Source organism: Hemiscyllium ocellatum, chromosome 37, assembly GCF_020745735.1.
Source record: "Hemiscyllium ocellatum isolate sHemOce1 chromosome 37, sHemOce1.pat.X.cur, whole genome shotgun sequence".
In the NCBI taxonomy this organism is placed as follows: Eukaryota; Metazoa; Chordata; class Chondrichthyes; order Orectolobiformes; family Hemiscylliidae; genus Hemiscyllium; species Hemiscyllium ocellatum.
The window spans coordinates 36052655-36076292 of record NC_083437.1 but is presented as its reverse complement, the minus strand read 5'-3'; the positions used below and the strand labels follow the sequence as shown (position 1 = coordinate 36076292).

Below are 23638 nucleotides of genomic sequence, written 5' to 3'. Positions count from 1 at the left end.
TCTGTCAGTGAGAGCAGCGTCTTCAGTTGATGAAGGCGTTGATGCTGCTGAGGGGAGGGGAGGGGAAGGGAGGGGTGCAGACTGAGTTTAGCAGCGAGTGAAGCTGCCCGGGATTAATTCTCTCTCTCCCTTTTACACACTCCGCTCCCAGCGGAGGGAGAGGACAGGATTCCCTACAGCTCCTCTTTGTCTGATAGCAGAGCGGGAGAGGGAGAGAGCGGGTTGAGTCCGAGAGCAAAGCTTGCAGAGAACTCTTTTGTTCGCGTCTCTACTGTTGCCAGCACTCGCTTGCCTTTCAGTACCTGTTTGTGGAGAGGAAAACGAGCCGCCGACTTTTCTGCCTCTTGTGCTGAGATTGTGGAGAGAGAGAGAGAGAGAGAGGGTGGGTGGGGGGAAGCAGAAATCCTTTCACTCCCGGAGGGGAAGACACACGGAGACAGATCCAATTTCACCGCCACTCGCAACCGAGGACTCGTTTCCAGTTTCAACTGGTGAAATTTCAGCACTTTGGAATCTTGAAACCAGCAAAATGACAAGCCAGCGAGGCAGGCAAATTCCAGGGATGAGCTCTGACTGAGACACTTCTGACGAATAAGCAGGGAAGGAGGGGAAATACCAGCTGGATTGTGTGTGTGTGTGTGTTTATCTCTCTCTCTAAAAGCACCAAACTTGTCTCCTATGGAACTGTCCATCTTTTCCATCTTCTCTCTGGAGTAACAATGCAGTAAGCCTGGGGAGCTAAAAAAAAGATTGCACCTTTCTACTTACTCCCAGCTCCTCTCTCCGAAACAAAAACTCAAGGCGAGGTAGAACGAGCAGGTACATGAGACTGACCAGGCTGATGCTGCAAACCAGAGGCTCGGGTTTGTGACAGAACGCGGGGGAGATTGGTGCCTGCTGTGACGGGGTCGGGAAGTGGGGATAAACCAGGGGCTGCAAATATTTTTCCCCAGAACGATAATCATGGACAGCTTCATTGGTGTGTGGGCTACGTGATTTGCTTGAACAGTGAACGTGAAGGTGTTCGGCAGGATCCCAGTTCTGTCTTCCCTTTAAAAACAATGACTTGAGCTTGGCTCACGAGTCAATGAAAATAGAGGCGAAAAGAAGACCATTCTCTGCCGGTACATGGTCAGCGGACCCTAGGAAGCCATTGTATCTCAAGCCTCCTGTTTGTGTTGTGCCTTTTCTCGTTTATTTCTGAAGGGGCAGTGGCAGTTTTTGGATGAACGGCTTGCTGTCTGTCTGGCAGCCCTTTCAAACTTAGGGTGGACCCATTCACCAATTGTCATGCTGTAACAGAACTGACCTCTCCACAACATGTGCCACTTGAAGACTAGGAATGATATACATCTACCTGTGGGGTGTCTATCAGCGACTGACTTAGTGTGACATGGAGCAATTATCTCAGGGACTCTGCTAACTGAAGGGAGGCAGAAGATGTTTGACCAGCTTTGGCCAGTTAGTTACTTTCTTAAACACCATGCCAGTGAATTGGGAGAAGGTTGGGTGAAAGTGCTGATTTGAGAAGCTGTGTTCCTTGCCTTGAAGACCGGGGGACCTGGAATCTCCTTTGCCTTGGGTTGCCAGGGTAACGGCGTGCAGCATGACTGGGGGCCGCTATCCCCCGGCCCCTGCACACCGGGGCAGGATGTACCAACACAAAGTCTCCCTGGTCGTGCGCTACTTCATGATTCCCTGCAACATCTGCCTAATCCTGCTGGCTACCTCGACCCTGGGATTCGCTGTCCTGCTCTTCCTCAATAATTGTACGTTGCCTACTTTCCAACCTTCTAAGCAAGCTTCACAGCTGAACGTAGAATTCAGCAGCCATCCTGGTCTTAGCCTATGTCAAGTTGCTCATGTGTGACTGAGTTGATTTTGGGTTTGCATTTTAATCTCTGTCTCTCTCTGTCTCTCTCCAGTTGTACTTGTGGTTTTGAAGCAGGTGGCATAGCTATTTCATGTCTAAGTCTTTAGACTTTAGCTGGTAATGTACCAACTGGGATATGTTTATCAGCAGGAACAGCAGTTAAGAAAGGAGATCCGCCCCCCAACCAAAGGGAGACCGGCAAATAAGTAACAATGGAACTGCAGAGACAATAGCTCAGAAAACTCCTTTTGCAAAGTGAAACTGGTCTACAGGAACTTGTAGGTGGTGGGTCTCTTCTCCGGAGAGATTGCAGGGGAGTGAAACTGAGTGGTGTTCAAACAGCCAGTATGGTGTGGCAGGCTAAAGGATTTCCGTCTGTGCAGTGAGATTCTATGATTAAATGTCACAGCACCCCACCCCCGCCAAAAGCCACCCTGTGCAGACACAGCAGCTGCACGAGATGCAGAAGCCTGTAATGGACCAGGTTGGTGACTTCCCATGCCACAGAACATGGTGCAGTTATATTTACAATTTACACCCAGGGTGACTGCTTGATCTTATTTCTGTGGACCCAGGAGCAGCATTAATTAGAGGCTTTATGGAGAGGATGAGGTTGGGCAAGGTGGTTAGAGGTCCATTTCTATCTTGTCACGGGCTGGTATGTGACTTGGGGTTTTAGTAGAGAATTGTGAGAAACTAATTAAAAGTAAAGGCAATCAACAGCAGTCCTGTAACTGACTTTATGAAAGAGTAGTTTTTAGGAGCTTAGTTCTCCCCTCTGAACCCATTCCAAATGGGAACATTTAACAACTACTTCAAAGGTCTCCGCTAGTTTTCTGATGTAGATCTGTCACTGCATTCTTCAAAGGAATAATTGCAATATCATAAGAGCCAAAGGACACTCTATATGTAAATGTTATTCTTTTGAAGATGAGATTATTAAAAGGCTTTAATTAACATCTTCACAAGCATAGAATACAATATGGTACGATTTAAGACAAATCTGCAATAAATGAAAGTAAAATAGTTTGATGGATTTGGTGACTTGTGTTTCATTTCTTGGAGCTATGTTGTCCTGGTGACTCAGTTGTTTCATGGATCTTGTAGTTAGCCTCGGGATTCTTGTTCCCAGATTGAGGTTTTGGAAGAGGAAGGGAGGGGAAGCAGTTATCTTAATTGCAATTCAGGAATTTAAAGTTCTGAGTCCCTGGGTGAGGAACACGATTCGTTAGGCGCTTTTTAGTGGGGTAGCTGGCTGCATTTTACTGCCAATACCAATGCATATTTGGCCACTTGGAGGGAGTGAAAATACAACAGGATGCCCAGTACTTCTGGACCCCAACGAGAGTCAGATCCTTCTGGAGAAGGGGTTAGGAAGCTGAGAACAGGATTTTAAAAAATGCTTGTGGTGTGAAAATAAGTCATTTAATTAAAGAGTAGTTTGTCCATTTTCTCATTCAGTATGATGATGAATTTATCAAAGTCTTGAGTGACTTTATTATTCATGATTGCTTTATAACGTCACTCTAAATCAACAGGCAGGGCATTTGTGCATTTGGTGACTCAAAGTCACAATATTCTGACTATGGAGTAGACTTGATCTGAACTATTTCAACTGGGTCACTTAAGGATTTAACTTTCCAACCTGATTTTCTGACAGTTTGCCGTGTTGGGATTAAATCAGTTTGGCCGTGGTATTGGTGAAGTTGAGTTGATGGTGCACTGCCTGGAGCACTCTCAGCCACTACCATCTTGTCTTCACCTCCCTCTGAACAGTTAGGCAGCATTTGGACTACACTTGTAGCTGACAGGATCAACCAGAATAAGAAAAATCCACTGTAGAGAAAGTCCCGACCAGTTTTCCCCAGCCCAGTATATTTGAAATGAAGCTTTGTCACCAAGACACATTGTAAAAGTTCAACTGCAAGGAACTTGTGCTTTGTTTTGTCTTTTCTGTTTTAAACCTGAATTCTGATGAACACGTGAAAGAATTGGTTGGGAGGTGATGTTGGGGTCAGGATGGTGAGGAAACTGAACTAAACAATTTGCACCGTCTACACTGTATGAAACTCTTTAGGGCTAGTGGAAGAAAATGATAAGATAACACATAAGTGGATAGTGAGCCAGGCAGGCATTAAAAAAGCAACCAAAAGATTGGCTCAGTTTTTTTTTCCCAGGGTGATGGGAAATTGGAAGGCGTTGAAAGGAGTTAGGGAAGGGGCTCTGGAGAATTAAGCCAAGCTATTTGACATCTGTCCAATAGTTCAGTGGTGGATGTGTGGGGGAGAATGCATAAAAGGTCAGAGTGAGACTTCTAAAGGATGCAAGAGATGATGTCGAGGTAGGCTGGGCAATGTCCCTATGGAGAGTTTTTGAGCTGAGCTCAAAGGGTTATGACTTCAGCTCAATAGCACTGGCACCTCCTGAGTAAGCATAGAGTCATAGAGATGTACAGCACGGAAACAGACACTTCAGCCCAATTCATGCTGACCAGATATCCTAAATTAATCTAGTCCCATTTGCCAGCATTTGGGTCTATAACCCTCTAAACCCTTCCTATTCATGTATCCATTTAGCTACCTTTTAAATGTTATAATTGTACCAGCCTCCATCACTCCTGAAGAAGGGTTACACCTGAAACATCGACTTCTCCACCTCCTGATGCTGCCTGGCTTGTTGTGTTTTTCCAGTCTCCTGCTTATCTACCCTGGATTCCAGCATCTGCAGTTTTTTTCATCTCCACCATTTCGTCTGGCAGCTGCTTCCATACACGCACCACCCTCTGTGTGAAAACGTTGTCCCCTAGGTCCCTTTTAAATCTTTCCCCTCTCACCTTAAAACTATGCCCTTTAGTTCTGGACTCCCCCAACCCCAGGGAGAAAGACCTTGGCTGTCCACCCTATCCATGGCCCTCCTGGCTTTATAAACCTCTATAAGGTCACTCCTCAGCCTCAGGTTGACATTCCCATGCAGCGCAGGGAGGGTTGTGCATTGTCAAAGCTGTCACCTTTTGAATGAGGTGTGCCATTAGCCCTGTCAGGTGGACGTGAAAGATCCGAAGGCTTTGTTTTGAAAAGAGCAGTTCTCCTTGCCAAGATTAGAGTGCTGCTGGAAAAGCACAGCAGGTCAGGCAGCATCCGAGGAACAGGAAAATCAACATTTTGGGCAAAAGCCGTTCATCAGGAAAACAGTTCTCCTTGCTGTCAAGCGCAATATTTACCCCTCAATTAACCTCACTTAGTAGCTGCTTGTTTGTCTCACTGTCGTTTATAGAATCTAATCACACACAAATTGGCAGGCACGTTTCCTACATTATGATAGGCTAGTTACCTTGTGCCAGTTTCATCTGTTCCCCATCACTATTTAAGCAAGCATGATTTCCGAAAAAAGTGTCTGGAGAAGTGATACTAATTGCAGTTTTATCGTCTATATCACATTTAAGAGGTGTACAATTCCCACTTCAAATCCAAGCCATTGGTAAATAATCAAGACTTTAGGCTAGTGCATGTAGAATTCTCATTTGTGGTGATGTCACTGAGACCAGCATTTGATATTTGAGCACTCACTGAGTTTGTATGGCATGGTACCTCGTGCAGTTGGCACTCTCAGCTCTCTGTATAATCCCATAATCACAGTTGAAGCTCACCTTACTACTACTCATCTCCACAGCAGCCCCAGTTGAATAAAGTGAGGATGTGAGATGGTATACATGACATGAATGGGGCCAGTTCAATGGTGTGTGCATTTTCAAGGAACTTCATGTATATGCCCTGACACAGTGTTTTAGGATGCACACACACTCATTTTTCAATCTCTTGGAATTCATGCTGAAATAATAGAAGAATGTAGCTGTGATTTATGGCTCAAATGTATGCTCATGCTTTATAATAACTAGTTAGCACCAGATGATGATGAAATGGAGATAAAATTATATCGTTAGTGCCATTATTGCTATCATTGAATGCAAAATGTAAAAAAAGAATCCCATGGTACATTTTTGACATAAAATCTATTATATCAGCCATCTGGGTGAGTGGTATAACTGCCACAGCTTAATGATATTCTATTAGAAAGGCAATGGGTCATTAAATAGAATAAAAGGTCATATTTTTCCCATAACCTTTAACCTTCCTTATGTTCAAGGATACAATGTTGGTCCTTTTTATCTTTATCACCTCTATATTGGATGAATATAAGAATTTAATACTCAAACAGTTGAAATATTCCTGCTCTTGATGCTCTGTTTGGATTAATTTTCTTAATTCCCTTTCTATGAACGCTAGTTGTCTACCAGTATTAATTGTTCTGTGTTAAATAGATTGTAGTTGGCACATTTATACCTGTTGAGAACCATTCATTTTCTATCTAACTATGGATTAATGTTGCTTAACAACGGAAATAAGGTCAATTATAAATAAAGATGTGCATTTATATAACCTCCTTACATTAAAGAGAGTTTGTGCTGAAGTACTTTGTAATCAATTAAATACTTTTTAAGTAAAGATAGTGTATTAACATAAGAATGTAATAAATAATTTATGCACAGCTTGCTCCCAAAAACAGCAATGCGATATGACTAAATAATCTGTTTAAATGTTTTTGTTAAGAATCGAGTGTGTTGAATATTGGTGAAGAGACTGGGTAGACCTCCCTGCTCTTTTTCAAAATGTTAGCACAGGATCTTTTAGACCCATCACGTTATTATCAAATCCAAAGATGGAACCTCTAATGTGACAGTAGTCCCTCAGTAATGTGCTGAACTGTCAACCTAGATTTGAACCGAACACCTTCTGACCCACAGAGCAAAATAACAAGGTTTAAACCTTTCTTGTCTGGCGTTTGAGCCAGATTGATGGTTGCTCAGACCCTGAGTGAAATGATATTTTTGCATTTGCCATGTGAATTGCACCATTTTCTCTGTTTTAGCCATTTCAAGCACGATTGATCTCTGTTGGGTAACACACACCCAATTATAAGAGAGAAAGACAGATCATTTACTTCAATGGAACATGAAGACTAACACCTGATGGCAATGCCTCTCTGCTCACACCTTTATAGGTCTACCAGTGTGAATTGTCTCTGATTAGCTACATTCAGTTAGTGGAAAGGTGCCTTCAAGCAACTTGCATTTGTATAGTGTCTTTCACATCCTCTACTGTGAGTGAGGTGCTTTTGAAGTGAGATTGTTCTAATGTAGCTGTGTGAATTCACCCACTTGCCATGGGTCATCAGTCTCGAGATGTTATAAGTGCAATTCTGATTTAATTGGGATAGTATTGGAAATTATGAAAACCCCTCTGAGATCTTCTGTAAGAACCTCCAAAACAGGATGTCAAGAATAAGATGGTTTGGGGACCTATTTCCATAGGAGTAGCAAAAGTAAATATGCTTCTGAATATTCCCATCATTTGAGCTTGTGTTTTATTATTTATAATTGTTTCATATGTTAATGAGTTGCCATGGTGATGTGAATTTTCTTTCAGGAAGCATTTGCCTCAGCTTTTCAGTGAGCTTGATTCAAATACTCTTCATTTATATCAGAAATGTAAATAAGGAGTGACCATTCAGTAAACTGGGTTTCGGGTCTTGCCCTTTGATGATAGACAGACAAGAGAAAGAGCTGATGATGCCTTGTTACATTTTCTTTTCTGTTTTTCACCCTCTTTTCCCTTGTTTTTCATCTCTTTTCTCCACTCTTTTCTTCACATCTTTGCCTTAAAGAGAAATGGAATCTTGCTGAGTATGGCTCCATTGGTGTCAATGCTCAAAGTGGCAATTCTTCACGCATGAGCCCAAGTAGTGAGTGTTGGCAGATTATTAAGCCACATAGGCATCACTTCTACAATATGATCTTTTCGAATTGCTTGCAAGGATGACAGGGGGAGGCTGGGTTGGGGTGCTCTGCAATAGTGACTGATTTTCCCACTGTGACCATTGTAGCAATCCAGCTGAGTTCTATAATGCAATACAGAGCAGTGTTTGTTACCTGCCCTGGGATTGTTGGTTGGGGATAGTGTTGAGGGAGCTTTGCTCTATCTTGAACCGCATGCTGTCCTTGTCCTAGGAGTGATTGTTGGGGATCATGTCGAGGGAGCTTTACTCTCTGTATCGAATCCTGTGCTGTCCTTGTCCTGGGAATGTTTGATGGGGATATTGTAGAGAGAGCTTTACTTTTAGTCTAAAAGAGTAAAGCCGTGTTTGAACATGGAACTCTTCCTATGCCCAGGACTTGCAATAGTCTCCAATTGGTGGTTACCAGCCAGTGTCAGAAGATGGCCTGATGGTTACTCATGGCTCATCACATGGAATGGAATTTACTGCCATCCCATTGCTTGGCAGGGGGTGTGGGATTTAGTTGGGTGGGAAGTTGGCAGATGGGAACACCTGCAGTTAGGGGCAGGAAAGCCAGTATTAACCTTACCAGAGCTGCCAACTTGTTGCCACTCAGCAGTTCTCAATGGGCAAGATCTTTGCCCCCACCCTAGGCTCCTTGATCCCACTGGAAGGCCCAACCATTGACCTGTTAAATGCGTGAGTGGCATTCAGTTTGCTTGCCTTCCCTAGCAGAGACAAGGTCAGCCGATCAGGTACAGGACAGGCCCTGTCACCTTCTGTTAAATCCAATCCATGCTTTTCCCAGTGTGTCCCATGCTTGGATATACATGCAACATTTCTGGAGCGCCCCTCACCATTTGGGGTGCCCCTAGAGTGATTTGCAGCCAGTTGTTAAGCATGGTCATTGTGATGTGGAAATCACTGCAGTCAGGTTTCCACAAGCTGCAATAAGAGAAATGGCCAGATAATCTGTTAAAAGATGCTGTTGACCTGGACCCTGGAAAAATGATGCAGATCTGTTTTGAGACATTCCATGGGTCTTTTGTTTTACAATTGTATAAAAGGGAAGACAGACCCTGGGCTGAATGCCTTGCTGAATGAGGGTACAACATTCACCCGGTACGATACCAAGTGCCCAGAACCTTCTGCCTCCAAGGTTCTCATTGATCCACTGCAGCTCGCCCACATAACTATTCTCAGGGGCTTGATGAGATAGAAAACTGTGATTCCCATTCCTGATCATTAGTCAGCTACCTCTGCTGGAAAGTGTGTGGCTGAGACAAGGTCAATGAACCCGGGCTGCAGTTCCCTTAATTATCTTGCTAATGTTTGCCGTCTAGACTCCAAGATGAAGCATAACCACTTGACTAAGATATTGTTTGACTGCCGTTGCTCTAGGTCACCAGTTGGTTTTGCTGTCGAAAAATAATTTTGAAGTTCAATGTTCACTTTTCAGAATGAATGTTAGTAGTTGAGATTTTTTGTTAAAGAAGTATCCGTCCAGAAATTAGAAAGGAACTATGTGACATGACTGGTTTGACAGTATCCATTACATCTATAAATGTTCTTCCACAAAGGTCTTTCTGATGTTCATTGTAAAGACACACTGGAGAAACACACTGAACCGTAAAATGATCTACAAATTCACAGGGAATGATGTAAATCAATGTCTTGCTTTGGGCTAAGTGTTGAAAATTCTTCTATGTGAGTCCTCTCTGCAGTGTGAGTCCCATGTTGAGGCTTGTAGTTCTTTGGTTATGTTGACTCGATTGTAATGGCTTGCTGTTTTTCTTTTTGTTTCCAGATAGACCTGTGATTAAGTTCACTCCAGCCCCTGCAATATCACAGGATGGTAAGTGAGCACTTTATTTGAAATGCAAAGGAACAACTTTACAAACCGCAGGTGAAAGAAATGTAAATGAATGTTTTGCTCAGATGCACTGTTTGAACTTTGTTTGCCTGAATTTTAAGAATAACTGTGAACTTGTAATCATGCAAGAATGGAAATGATTCACAGAATGTGGCCCTCAAAGCATTGTGAAAAGCTCTGGAGTTCCTTGTAATAAGATGAATTACTCAGTTACAGGAATAGGTTAAATCTGAATCTCTCTTGTATTTTAAATAATCTGTGATCTATTAGCGCTGCCCTTGATACACAGAAGTCACAGTTGCTATTCAGTGCTGTCCATAGGAATTGGGGGTAAAGTTTGGTTTGGACATTGTGTAATGCAGGTAACATTAGCACTCAAAAGCAACTTGTATTTATGTAACATCTTTAATGTAGTGCAACATCCCAAGGTGCTATCTAACTGCATTTGACATTGAACCACGGCAGAGGGACTTTGGAATGTATGACCAAAGACATGTCGAAACAGTTCATTTCCTTTTAAGGGGTGACACAATGGCTCAGTGGTTAGCACTGCTGCCTCACAGCCATGATGTGGAGGTGCCGGTGTTGCACTGGGCTGGGCAAAGTTGAAAATCGCACAACACCAGGTTATCGTCCAACAGTTTATTTGGAAGTACAAGCTTTCGGAGCACCACTCCTTCATCAGGAACAATCTCACTGCGCCAGGGACCCAGCTTCATTTCCAGCCTTGGGCGACTGTCTGTGTGGAGTTGGCACATTCTCCTTGTGTCTGTATGGGCCATAGATGTGCAAGTTGGATGGATTGGCCATGTTAAATTGCCCATAGTGTCCAGTGATGTTTAGGTTAGGAGGGTTGGCCGTGGGAAATGTTGGGTTAAGGTGGGGGCATGAGTCTGGGTTGGGATGCTCTTCAGAGAGTCAGTGTGGACTCATTGGGCTGAATGGCCTGTTTCCACACTGAAGGGATTCAGTGGATTTTCGAGGAGAGTAGGGAAAGGCAGAAAATGCCAGGATGTAAATTCTATCCTAAAATGAGACAAAGAACAACGAATGTTGAAGATCTGAGGCAAATAAAAACAGAAATTGCTGAAGAAGCTCAGCAGGTCCAGTAGCATCTCTGGAGAGAAAACAGAATACCATTTCAGGTCCAGTGACCCTTCTACAGAACAGTCCTGCTGAAATTTCAGCAGCAAATTCTGTTTTTGTTTATAAATTCCGTGCAACTGGGTTTTGACCATATTTGGAATCCGTCAGCCAACCCATGTCCTGGATCATTTTCAATAAATATATTTTGACACAGTGAAGTTTCTTCAGCCATCAAAAGTAATGCACGTCAAGCAGCAAGACTAGTGTTTGATCTCCAGAGTATCCAGAAACTGTCAGCCTTCATTCTGTTCTATAAGCTGCCATTATTGTAAGGGCCATAGGTGTGGCAACATGAAAGGTGGCTTCAGTGATACATATCACCCATGACAGGATCATGGTCAATCTCAAACACTAGCTTATGCTCTAATTTCAGACATCCACTTTAAAAAATCTTAACTTTAAACACCACACTGTTGTGATACTGTTCCACTGGCATATTATTAGGCAAATTAAAATGTTGTTTTGCCACCAAAGCAATTATTAGCAATATTGGCACTTGGCCAGTTCAGTTTTTCTGCACATTTCTTTCCTGTTTCCTTTATTTCAGCAATGTGACAGAAGGGTGCCTTTTTATTTTGTTTGTTGTAATTATTAAAAGATTAAGATAAGTTAGCCCGCCATTATAAATAAATCACAGCTGTGACATTACTTGAGCATTGTTTCAGGTCTGTTACTGTGCGACACCAAATTTAATAATTAATGTTGATAATGCAGGTTTTAGCTAATTGGATCCAAGGCACCTTTCATGTGCCTGGAGAATTTTGTCTGGCTGCTTACTGTAGCAGGAACTCAAAGAGTGTCAAGTTCGGTGATGGGATTAACTTTCCTTCCCTGTTGAAAATTTGCGCTCATCTGCTTTGAGATTTTATCATTAATAGAGAAACAAAGCACTAACTGGGATGGAGATAAACAGAATCTGATTTTTGTTTTGAAGTTTAACTGCAAGTTCTACAAAGTGCCTGGGCTTTGTTTTTTCCTATACAAAGGATATGCTGGAGAATGAGAAGCAAAAGGATGTGCTTTGATGGTGAGGATTCTTTTGTGGGAGGTGGACAATTGCAGATGAAGATAGCAGTCAGACCTCTCTAGCATTTTGTAAAAATTCTTATTCCTCCTGAGTTATCTTTCACTGCAAACCTTTCATCATGTGCATCAACTCTATCCCTCTGCTACACCCCAACGATTTACACTGGGAACAGAAGCTTGTAGGGAATGGCATCAACTTCCCTGGGGAAATCTTTGTGCTGCCCTCCTTACCCCACACCCCAACCTGTCTGCAGTGTTACAGGCAGTGGACAATGCCTACTCCTCCTCACAGGACCTCGCCCCATTTGAGCCCCTTAAATGGCCACGTTTTTGACTACTCATGATTGAGGCGGGGGTTCTGTGCTGGTCCTGGCAGGTAACCTAGCTCAGGTAACTCAGGGTAAGGAGATGTTGCCTCCCCTGAGGGCCATCTTTGTGGCATTGAGGAACTCCCAACTCCTCCCCCAGCCCCCTACCATCTTATCCTCCATGTTTACTCTGCTGCCCCACCCTCGGTCTCTCTATGAAACATGGCCCTACGCAACAGACTGCAAAACCTCCTCCCAACTCCTGTAGCCCTTGCCTTCCCTCCCGGATCTCAGGACCACTCCCCAGGCACTGACCTCCTCCTCGACTCTGGGGACCCTTGTACCAGCCCCTGGCCATTGCATCCCCTGGCATCGCTGGTCAGTCAGAGACATGATTTGGTACACAGGTCAAGGGTCGAAGTACCATCCCCCATGCCAGTTGACGCCACACAGGGAGCTAACTGGCAGCGAGATTGCTGCAATCAACAGGGAAGCAACCTTGCCAACTCTTCAAGTGGTGGGGCAGGATATCCCCAACCCCTAGCTCTCCTGAGAAGTCCTGTCTGTCTGCTCCTTACACCTTTGCAGTGAGAGCAAAACATTAACCTCTTTCCTGTCCAAGTGGACACTAGACATTGTTAAAGCTCTTTATTCAATGATGCATTTGTGAAACATATTCACTGTTAAATGTGACAAGCCCCATTACTGGCAGCTTCTTCTCAAACCCAAGCACCAGGCTCCAGACTGTTTTGATTGACGGGGGAGCAGATTGGCACCAGTCTTCAGTGTGCACTCTGATTTCAGCTGTAACTCTGAGCATCAAGTGGAGACGGAACATTTTCCCCATGGAGGAGGGGGAGAAAAATCCCATCCAAGCAGCTGTCTCGTTTAATAGGCTGCTCTCACTTGCTGCACAGCTGTCAGCTGACAGCAGACACTCACTCCCTTCTGGTGAAGAACTGGAATCAGACCAAAAATTAAACAGCTGCCTTTCTGTAGCACCTTTCACAACTATCAGATGTCTCAACGTGCTATACATCTGATGAGGTACTTTTGAAGTGCATTCACCCGTTGTGAAATGGCAGCCAATGCAAGCCCCCACAAACAGCATCATGGTGATGAATTTCAGGGTTAAGTATTATCCTCGGCTTTGGGGACAACATCACTGCTATTCTTTGAAAAATCTCTGCAGGATCTTTCAATCTCCCTCCCCCGAGGAGGCAGACGGGGTCATATTTTAACCTTTCATCCAAAGGATGACATGACAGTGCAGCACGCCCTCAGTAGCTCATCGAAAGGTTAGCTTTGATCATCGTGCTCCAGCCCCAGAGTGGGGCTTGAACCCAGAACGTTATGGTTTCAAAGTGAGAGCACTGTCAGCTAACGCAGGAGGAAACCATGGTAGTGCTTAGTCCAGTCATGCCTTGGTTTGAGGACCAAAGGGTTGAACATGGGATGCCAAGTATCAGAAGTCAACAGGGAGATGTTCGTCAATGTTAGATTGTGTACTGAGTGCTATGTGGTGCAGATAAATAGGTCACTTACGATATTGCTGGTCTTGAATGTTTACATACTGTGATTTAAGACATTGACTGCATCTCAAAAAATACTTCCATGGCTATAAAGCGCTTTAGCACTACATAAATGAAAGCCTGTGCTTTTTTCTATTTCTGGCTGGTTCCTGATAATGGGGCCATGTCCAATAAGGAATTGATTACATTTTAAAATCACCGATAAGAAGGAAAATGGTTTGATGCTGGTCTCTCTATAGGGTGAGGGGATTTTTAATGGACTGACCTGGTTTTTCTTTATATATAGTATTTGTTACGAGCATAAAGATATTCATGAAAAGCTTCATTCAAGCAAGTCAATCTTTAAACTGCTAAAATTAATACCAAGAATGATTCAAATAAAAATAGCATATTGTGTCCTTTCCATATTGTCTATTTTCGCATCTTTATTTTTTTGTTCTGGTCACCTCACTTTTCTCAGTTTTCCAATTTGTTTTCCATACTAATAATAATGAGTTAAGGAAAATTGAATTTTTTTAAAGTTAAACTCTGGCTTAAAAAGCTGCAAATGACTGGTGTAGGAAATGAAAAGAGTTGGGAAGAGCTTGCATTTATATAGCATCCTAAGGATGTTTCCAAGCACTTAATTGCCATTAACAACCAGTTATCAAAGGCCACAGATGAGGTCAATGACTAGTGAATCCATCTTGCTGCTGTTGACAAATAATTGTGGCCAGGGCAACAGATATCCTTGCACGTGATTTACAAAGAGGTTTTTCATGTAAGTACATTATGTAATCAAGAAAGCTGTTGGAATGTTGGTTTTTTATTAAAAGGAGAATGGGGTATGAAAAGAGAGAAATGTTACAATTGCACTGGACATTTTTGAGACCACACCTCGAGTTTCTGTTTTGGCCTGTTTACTTAGGGAGGGATCTGCTTGCATTGGAAGCAGTTCAGAGAAGTTTACTAGGCTGATTCCCAGACATCTCCGGGACACCTGCACCAATCAATCCTACCGCCTCGTGGTTGAACACTTCAACTCCCCCTCCCACTCTGCCGAGGACATGCAGGTCCTGACCCTCCTCTGTCACCACTCCCATACCACCCGACGCCTGGAGGAAGAATGCCTCATCTTCTGCCTTGGGACCAATATGGTTCTCACCAGTTTCCTCATTTCCCCTCCCCCCACCTTACCTCAGTTCCAACCTTCCAGCTCAGCACCGCCCTCATGAACCTGTCCCATCTGTCATTCTTCCTTCTCACCTATCCACTCCACACTCCCCTCTGACCTATCACCTTTATCCCCATCTCCATCCACCTATTGCACTCTGAGCTATTTTCCTCCCCAGCCTCACTCCCCTCCTATGTATCTCTCCACCCCCTAGGTTCCCAGCCTTATTCCTGATGAAGGGCTTTTACCAGAAATGTCGATTTTCCTGCTTCTCAGATGCTGCCTGACCTACTGTGCTTTTCCAGCACCACACTCTTGACACTGATTCCAGAATGTAAGGCTGTTCTCTATGTCTATACTTGCTGGAGTTTATAAGAATGGGAAATAATCTGATTGAAACCTATAAGGTTCTGAAGAGGCTTGACAGGCGAGATGCTGAGAGGATGTTTCCCTGGAGAAATTTAACTGGGTCTATTATAAAGGTTCTCCCATTTGAGACAAATGGGAGGAGTTTCTTCTCTCAGAGCATTGTTAGCCCTGTGTTGCAGGTTAATCAAGAAGTTAGCTCATTTTTTAGGAATGCCTGATGCTATTCCTGGCATGCCATCCTGCAGTCTTCATTGAACCAGGGTTGATTACCCTCCCCCCACCCCGGCTTAATACTTACAGTAGAGTGGAGGAGATGGCGGCTCAGTGGTTAGCACTGCTGCCTCTCAGAGCCAAGGACCCGGGTTCGATTCCACCCTCAGGTGATTCTTTGTGTGGAGTTTGCACATTCTCCCCGTGTCTGTGTGGGTTTCCTTTGGGTGCTCCGATTTCGTCCCACAGTCCAGAGATGTGTAGGTTAGGTGGATTGGCCATGCTAAATTGGCTGTAATAACCAGGGAAGTGCAGGGTGGATTAGCTGTGGGAAATGGAAGGTTACATGGATAGGATTAGTCGGGGTGGGTCTGAGTGGGCTGCTCTTCGGAGGGTCAATGTTGACTGGATGGCCTGCTTCCCCACTCTTGCCATGCCATGCCATGAAATGCCAGTTTGCAGATTGTGTTGATGGACAGTGCTGATGTGCAATTGCATCTCCTGTCTTGGATTGCTAGATTTGTTTGAAATCTTTCTCATTTAGCCCAACAAGAATGTCACACAATATGACGATGTGAAGCCAGGTCTTTGTCTTCACCAGGGCTGTGTAGAGGTCAATCCAATGAGGCAGGCTGATGGTTGAGATCAAGAATGTTTTACCCCTACTTGGTTCCCTCATGACCCATCACAGACTCAATTTTACAGCTTCATCCTTTAGGATTCAACCTCTCAGTCAGTCGGATGCTGCCAAGCCACTCTTGGTGATAGACATTGAACCCCCACCCCTGCCCAACCCGGAAAACATTCTGTGCCCTTGCCACTATCTGTGCTTTCCCCAAGTGTTGTTTAACATGGAGGATTCATCTGCTAGAGGGAAGACACTACGTGGTAATCAGCAGGAGGTTTCCAAATCCTTGTCTAACCTGATGCCACGAGACTTCTTGAGGTTCAGAGCCAATGTTGAGGGCCTCCAGGGCAACTTTGTCCTGACTGCATACCGCCGTGCCGCTACCTCTGCTGGCTCTGACCTGCCAGTGGGACAGGGCGTATCCAGGGATAGTGATGGTCTGGGACATAGTCAGGAATGACTCCTTGAATATCAGGCTGTTGCTTGACTGGTCTGTGAGACAGCTCTCCCAATTTTGCCCCTGAATGCTAGTGAGGAGGGACAGGGCTGACAGGGTTGACAGGGCTGAGTTTGCCATTCTTGTTTCTGATTGCTACCGCGTGATCTGACTGGTTTAATTCCTTTTGTTTAGACTTCTTAGTAGTCTGAAACATCTGAGTGGCTTGCAAGGCCATTGAAGGGGAAATTAACAGTCAACCACATTGCTGTGGGTCTGGAGGCATGAGTAAGCCAGACCAGGAACGGACAGCAGATTTCCTGTTAAAGAACATTAATGTTTCTGTTAACTGGCTGTAACCATCAATGATTAGGTAAACTCCAAGGTGCAGCCTATCTCTGTGCAGTTCTGAGAGTACCCTATTGGATTGCCTATAGTGCTGTTGACCGAAGACTTGGTTCATAAATGTTAATCTGTGCTGTTGCTTTAAATGGCCTCTAACTTTATGGTCATCAATCTTAACAGCAAATTGGATTCTTGCACATTGCTGGTGGTTTGCAGCAGTAATAACTGCTGGGGAATTTTAGTGGATAGCATCTAGGTTTTTAAAGATGGTTTTGTATGTGTAACAATGGGTGATGTTTGGGAGATGGCAGACACACACACAGCATTGTCACATTGGAAATAGGTTACTTCAGCACATTCTATTATGGTAGAAATGAAGTGACTGAGTCATTGGTTGGACTGGCATTGTTTTTCTTTGATATGGAATGTAAACACCTCACCCTGCAGATGATGTTTATGTCTCAAACTGCTCAAATTGGATTTTGACTTTTTCAAAAAGGTGCAATAAAAGACTCACATTTTGCCTGATGACCTGATCAGTCACATCGTGTTCACCTGGGGCAATACTGATCTCTTTCAGTGATGTTAACAGATTCCAAGATATCTTGTATAATGCAGGAAGGTTGGTCCCTGTAGATTGGCTTGAGAGAAAAATTCATTCACTCACCATCAACGTATCGACCAACCAGAGTACCAAATTGCTCTTGTCAATTGTCTTGGCCCCATGTCTCTGAGGCCTTTTAATCTTTTCTATCAGCGAATTCCGTTTGAAACTAAGGCCAGTGGCATCAGATGATTGAAACCTATTACAACGAGGTGGATCTGCACTTCCAATTGGATCGTGTTCACAGTGAGCTGTATTTATCCTTCTTTACCTACACCTTGATAAATTAGTACCTTAAACTAGGATTGCATTGTAAATAACTCCCGAAAACCGAACATTTAAACAATGCACAGCAGATTGAAATGCACCAAAAAAGAGTAAAGAGGTATTCAGTGATAACTTTGTTAAAATCCTATTGTAAGGTCAAAAGTGGGATATTCGCCGATGATTGCACACTGTTCAGCTTCATTGGCAACTCCTTAGATTCTAAAGCAGTCCATTTTAAAATGCAACAAGATCTGGACAATACCCAGGTTTGGGCTGACAAGTGGCAAGTAATAAGTAACATTCACGTCACACAAATGCCAGACAATGATCATCTCCAATCTAACCACTGCCCCTTGATATTGAATGGTGTAACCATCACTGAATTACCCACTATCAATATCCTTGGGGGTTATCATTGACCAGAAACTCAACTGGACTCACATTTTACCACAGTGATGACAAGAACAGATCAGAGGCTAGGAATACTGAAACAAGTAACTGACCTTCTGACTCCCCAAAGCCTGTCCACCATCTACAAGTCACAAGTCAGGAGTGTCATGGAATACTCCCACTTGCTGGATTGCTTAAACAACACTAAAGGAGATTGGCACCATCTAGGTAAAAGCAGCCCACGTAATTGGCACCACATCCAAAAGCATCCACTCCCTCCCCCATCTGGAAGGATAAGGGCAGTAGATGAATGGGAATACCAGCACCTCCAAGTTCCCCTCTGAACCACTCACCATCCTGACTTGGAAATATATCACCGTTCCTTCACTGTTACTCAGTCAAAATCCTGGAATTCCCTCTGTAAGCACATTATGGATCAACCTATAGCACATGGACTGCAGCAGTTCAAGAAGGCAGATCACTACCACCTTCTCAAAGACATCTAGGAACAGGCAATAATGCTGGTCAACCAGTGACATCCATGTCCTACAAATGCATATTAAAAAATTGCACAGAGAAATGTCTTTAGGGATTGGATTTGGATGGGTTTTTACAATCTGTTAGTTGCTTGATCACCATTACGTATGCTTACTTTTGTTTAAATTTGGATTTATTTAATTAACCAATGTTAACTTACTCAGTTTCCGTTGTGGGTTTTGAATTCTTGTCCCAGGACTATTATTCCAGACCTCTGAAGCAGAACCATAAAATTTACCATGCCCTGTATACCAGTTACTCTTGTTAAATGTCTCTAAAGCGGCCTGTGCTGAACTTGGGTTGTGTTGTCTGGACAATAATGTGTGTATAAAGGGAGTTAGTGCAATGCACCTCAATGAAGATTGTCTTTGTATTACAGTTTATGTAGTCATGTCTGAGGCAAAGTCAGATTGCACAGAACTGTATTTAATGCAGAATAGCAGACCATTCTCCTCTGGATGCTAAATAAAGGACCTCATGGTGAGAAACAAATACCTTAAATATTAATAGTGTATGTTGATCTTGTTTGGACTTGCAAGCAATTCAGAGCCAAGAGAATTTAGTCTCCATTGGACTCTCATCCATTTTATCTCTTGCTTGCTTTAGAACTGTAAATGTCCAACTCTGTAATCGTAGAATCCCTTCAGTGTGGAAACAGATTATTCTGCCCAAATGGTCCACACTGACTTTCTGAAGAGCATTTCATCCAGATCCACCTTCTACTGCTATCCCTGTAACCCTGCATTTCCCATGGCCAACCCATCCCTGGATACGATGGACAATTTAGCATGGCCAATCCAGCTAACCTGCACATCTTTGGATTGTGGGATGAAACCTATGCAGACACGGGGAGAATATGCAAACTCCACAAAGAAAGTCACCTAAGGATGGAATCGAACCCAGATCCCCGGTGCTGTGAGGTAGCAGTGCTAACTGCTGAGCCACATGCAAACTTATCCCTGTAAACCTGTCACACGGTATAAAATAGTAAGAAGTAAAAATTAAATGAACCAGTATGAGGAGTACAGATTTATTTTTCACAACTTCTTAGATCATTACCACAACTGAGAATTCTTTTGAAAAAGCCGGCATAGGGTCAAATGGCTGGAAATGCCTCCATGTGTGTTGCTTTTGATGAGCAGTCAATTTGAAGATCGTGTGGTATTAAAATTTTCAGTTCTATCAGAGATGCTAATGCACAGCTCACCCAGATCTTTTCTCTTCTTTTTGGAAGTTCACTGATAATCAACAAGAAAGATTTGCATTTATATTGTATTTTTCACAACTTCAGGATGTTCTCCAGGTTCTTCACAGCCTTTGGGGTGTAATTACTGGGAAACATGGGGTAAGATGATCATACTGAGGCTTTAAGATGTGTATTTTGCTGTGTCTTTGTGTGAAGGGAGGTTTTAAGGCAAAGGTGCTGAGCCGTCTATTTGAATCCAATACCGTGAACAGCTTGTGAGGCCTTGTTTTTTATCAAGAGTCATAGAGATGCACAGAAACAGCCCCTTTGATCCAACACGTCCAAGCCGACCAGATAGCCCAATCCAATCCAGTCCCAGTTGCCAGAACTTGGCCCATATTCCTCTAAACTCTTCGTATTCATATACCCATCCAATGCCTTTTAAGTGTTGCAATTGTACCAGCCTCCACTATTTCCTCTGGCAGGCCATTCCATACATGCACCACCCTCTATGAAAATGTTGCCCCTTAGGTCCCTTTTAATTTTTTTCCCCTCTCACCCAAAATCTATGCTCCCTAGTTCTGGATTCCCCCATCCCAGAGAAAAGACCTTGTTTATCCATGCTTCTAATAATTTTATAAATCTCTATATGGTCACCCCTCAGCCTCTGATGCTCCAGGGAAAGCAGCCCCAACATATCCAGCCTTTCCCTGTAGCTCAAACTATCCAACCCTGGCAACACCCTTGTAAATCTTTTTTGAACCCTTTCAAGTTTCACAACATCTTTCTGATAGGAAGGAGACCAAAATTGCATGAAATATTCCAATGTCCCATACAGCCGCAACATGACCTCCCAACTCTGAATACTCAATACTCTGACCAATAAAGGAAAGCATACTAAACGCCTTCTTCACTAACCTTTCTACCTGCAACTCCACTTTCAAGGAGCTATGAACCTGCACTCTAAGGCCTCTTTGTTCAGCAACACTCATTAGAACCTTCTCATTAAGTGTATAAGTCCTGCTCTGATTTGCCTTTCCAAAATGCAGTACCTCACATTTATCTAAATTAAACTCCATCTGCCACTCCTCAACCCATTGGCCCATCTGATCAAGATCCCATTGTACACTGAGGTAACTTTCTTTGCTGCCCACTATACCTCCAATTTTGGTGTCATCTGCAAACTTACTAACTATACTTAAAGTTGAAACAACAGAAGCAGCCTGGATATGTGGGGTCAAGCTCCCCAGGATCTTTAGTTTGAGAGTTTCAGTGGTAGTTGCTGGGGTCCTAAAGCTGGACGTGGAAGCTGGCTTTCCTCTCTCGGTTACAGCTAGAGGCTGGGCATTCTCTTCCTGCCATTAGAATTGCAAGTGAGACAATTGATTTTACTGAATTTGTCTTTCCTAAGGGTGTAGTTACTGGATGTTACTATATTGGAACGCTTATTGTTTAGTAGTTTAATAATCTATTATTCTGTTCATTTTTCGAATAGAATTAAGTTGTTCCAATTTCTTCTTTCTTTTGTTGTATGTTGACTGTAGTGTGTGAATAAAGTATGTTTTGCTTCAAAACTGGTAATTCGACCAATCGAATTCCGTCCAGAATTCAACACTTGGCACTTGCCTTTAAAATAAGTGAAAGTTAGGGTCGAGATTATCTTGTGAGTATGTTTTGAGGGGGTTTGGTCTGGTCCATGACAGCAGCCAATTTGACATTGGATGAGGGATAAGCATCAGCCTGGATGTGGATGAACACCCCTGACATTCTTCAGCGTAGATCCTTCTCTACACCTGAGTGAGTAGATGTGGCCTTGGTTTAATGGAAAGATTGTCACCTCTGACAATACGACACCCCCTTCAGTACTGCAGATCAATGTCAGCCCAGAACATGTTCTCAAGTTTCTGGAGTGTGACCTGAGCCGACCACCTGTTGATTCAAATGCCAAAAGTGCTATTTGCTGAGCTGCCATTAATACCAAGGAGTTACAAGAGTCTCAGGCAAGTCCTGAGCTTGGTTAATCTTTGTGGTTGCTTTAAATGCTGCTGTCATTGCAGCAGGAAGGCAGCATGGGTGGGAGATGACTGTATATCTCTATTGCTGACCAGCACAAACCCTGATTTCAAGCAGAAGAAACCTGTTGCGTGTCAATGTGGAATTATAACAGTAGTTGATGCTGCAGCTCATTAACACACTCTGAGACTGTTAACTGTGACCTGTTTTCTCTTGATACCAACTGCCTGACTGCTTGAAGAAGATGTATAAGATACTGAGAGGAGAAAATCAGATGTGAGATTTGTACACCCAGGCAGATGGGAATGAGAGTCCTCACTGTTTGAAATCAATGTCTGACATCCGGATCTTTCTGATTTAATGAAATCTAGAAGCTCTTTTACATATATCTCAGATTAATTGACCATTTCTGATGGATCTAATTTTCTTGCTTTTGCAAAAATGCTTTCAACTGACAGCTTTGATTAGTTGCTTGAAATAAAACTGCTCTTCGCTGATGTGACACAAATGATAGTTTGATTGGGTAATTGGGCTAACCAACTGTTAGAAATGGAGAGTGAGTCGATATAATTTTAGTTTTGGGGAGGCAATTGCTTCAATTTAACTGGTTTAGTTGATTGAAGTTATTTAGCCTCTTTCTGCCTTTCCAGGTTAAATAGAATCATTTTTAAATGAAAACATCTTTTCCCCTTTAACTCTTTACAAACCTTAATGACTTGAATTTTTATATTGCCTTTAACAAGGTAAAAGGTGTTTCACCAGAGTGAAATTGACAAATGTTTCACTGACCCAGACCCACAGCAATGTGGTTGACTCTGAACTACCCTCTGGGTAATTAGAAGTAGGCAATAAATATTGGCCCAGCCAACGAAATCTGTATTTCATGAACGAATAAAAGATGATGATAAGAAAGGGTGAACAAAGTTTTGTCAAAGATACAGGTCTTAAGGAATATTTAAACACAGAGGGAATAATGTAGAGGAGTTCAGGAAAGTAAGTCCAGGACTGAGGACTTTGGTGGCTGAATGTCAGGCTAACATTGGTGTAGCAATTGAAACTGGAGATGTGCGAGAGGTCAGAAACAAATTACAATCACTTGTTCCAACACACAAATGCACTGGGCCGATTACAACAGTCAGTGTGGACTGCACAAGGGAAATGTTTCTGACTTATTAAACAACATCCAGCTGGTTGCCAGCTTCACTTCTCAGACACTGACTCTGGGGGATTTGAGAGGCCATTCTTCACATATAAGTCTGGATGAGTAATTTACAACGAAGAACATTGCAGCTGCAACTAATCCAATCCTGATTCAATTTCCAACACTTGTGAACCTTTCAGTAAGAGTCACTGGGTAGCGATGGGGAATGGGAACCCTGATAGCACATGACATTTCCTCAAATATTCATGTATCCAGCCAGAAACTCAATAAGATCCTCGTAATTGTCATGTCCAGTGGTTTCTGTGGTTCTCCTAATTCAACACAAACTGGAGAGTTGAGTCTTGGAAACATTTGGTTTGTAAAGAAAGGTATGACAGTCTAATAGGGAACACTTCTTTTCATTAATGTTCTCTGTCTTACTGGCTTTACTACAGGAGCTAGCCATGAATTTAGGGGAGTTTCAAGATTTCAAAACAAATGGCAAAAGAAAATCCCATCCACTCCCTAATCATATTACCTTACAGTAACTTAAAATACTAAAATACCCTTCCCTATCTTTCCTGGAAATGTTTGCCAGACTACTCAGACCCTTGGCATCATGGTACCCATGTACACACTTAAACAGCAGTTAATGAACTTGAAAGACTATACAGACAACAAGCAAAACTAATGTCATTTACAAAATACCTTGCAAGGACTGTAACAAATACTACATTGGACAAACAGGTAGGAAACTAGCCACTAGGAT

The 23638-nt window shown here is 43.0% G+C and overlaps 1 protein-coding gene across 3 annotated transcripts in view; it reads left to right on the top strand.

Annotated features, from left to right (window-relative positions):
• agrn (agrin) overlaps window positions 1-23638 on the top strand; it is a 526525-nt gene that overhangs the window by 298835 nt on the left and 204052 nt on the right. For 2 of the 3 annotated variants that reach the window (XM_060852337.1, XM_060852336.1), the window contains exon 3: window positions 9513-9560. In XM_060852337.1, coding sequence (XP_060708320.1) covers window positions 9513-9560 — 48 coding nt within the window. Of the gene's footprint in view, window positions 1-172; window positions 1770-9512; window positions 9561-23638 lie in introns of those variants that run through there. The other variant, XM_060852339.1, reaches the window with a different exon arrangement.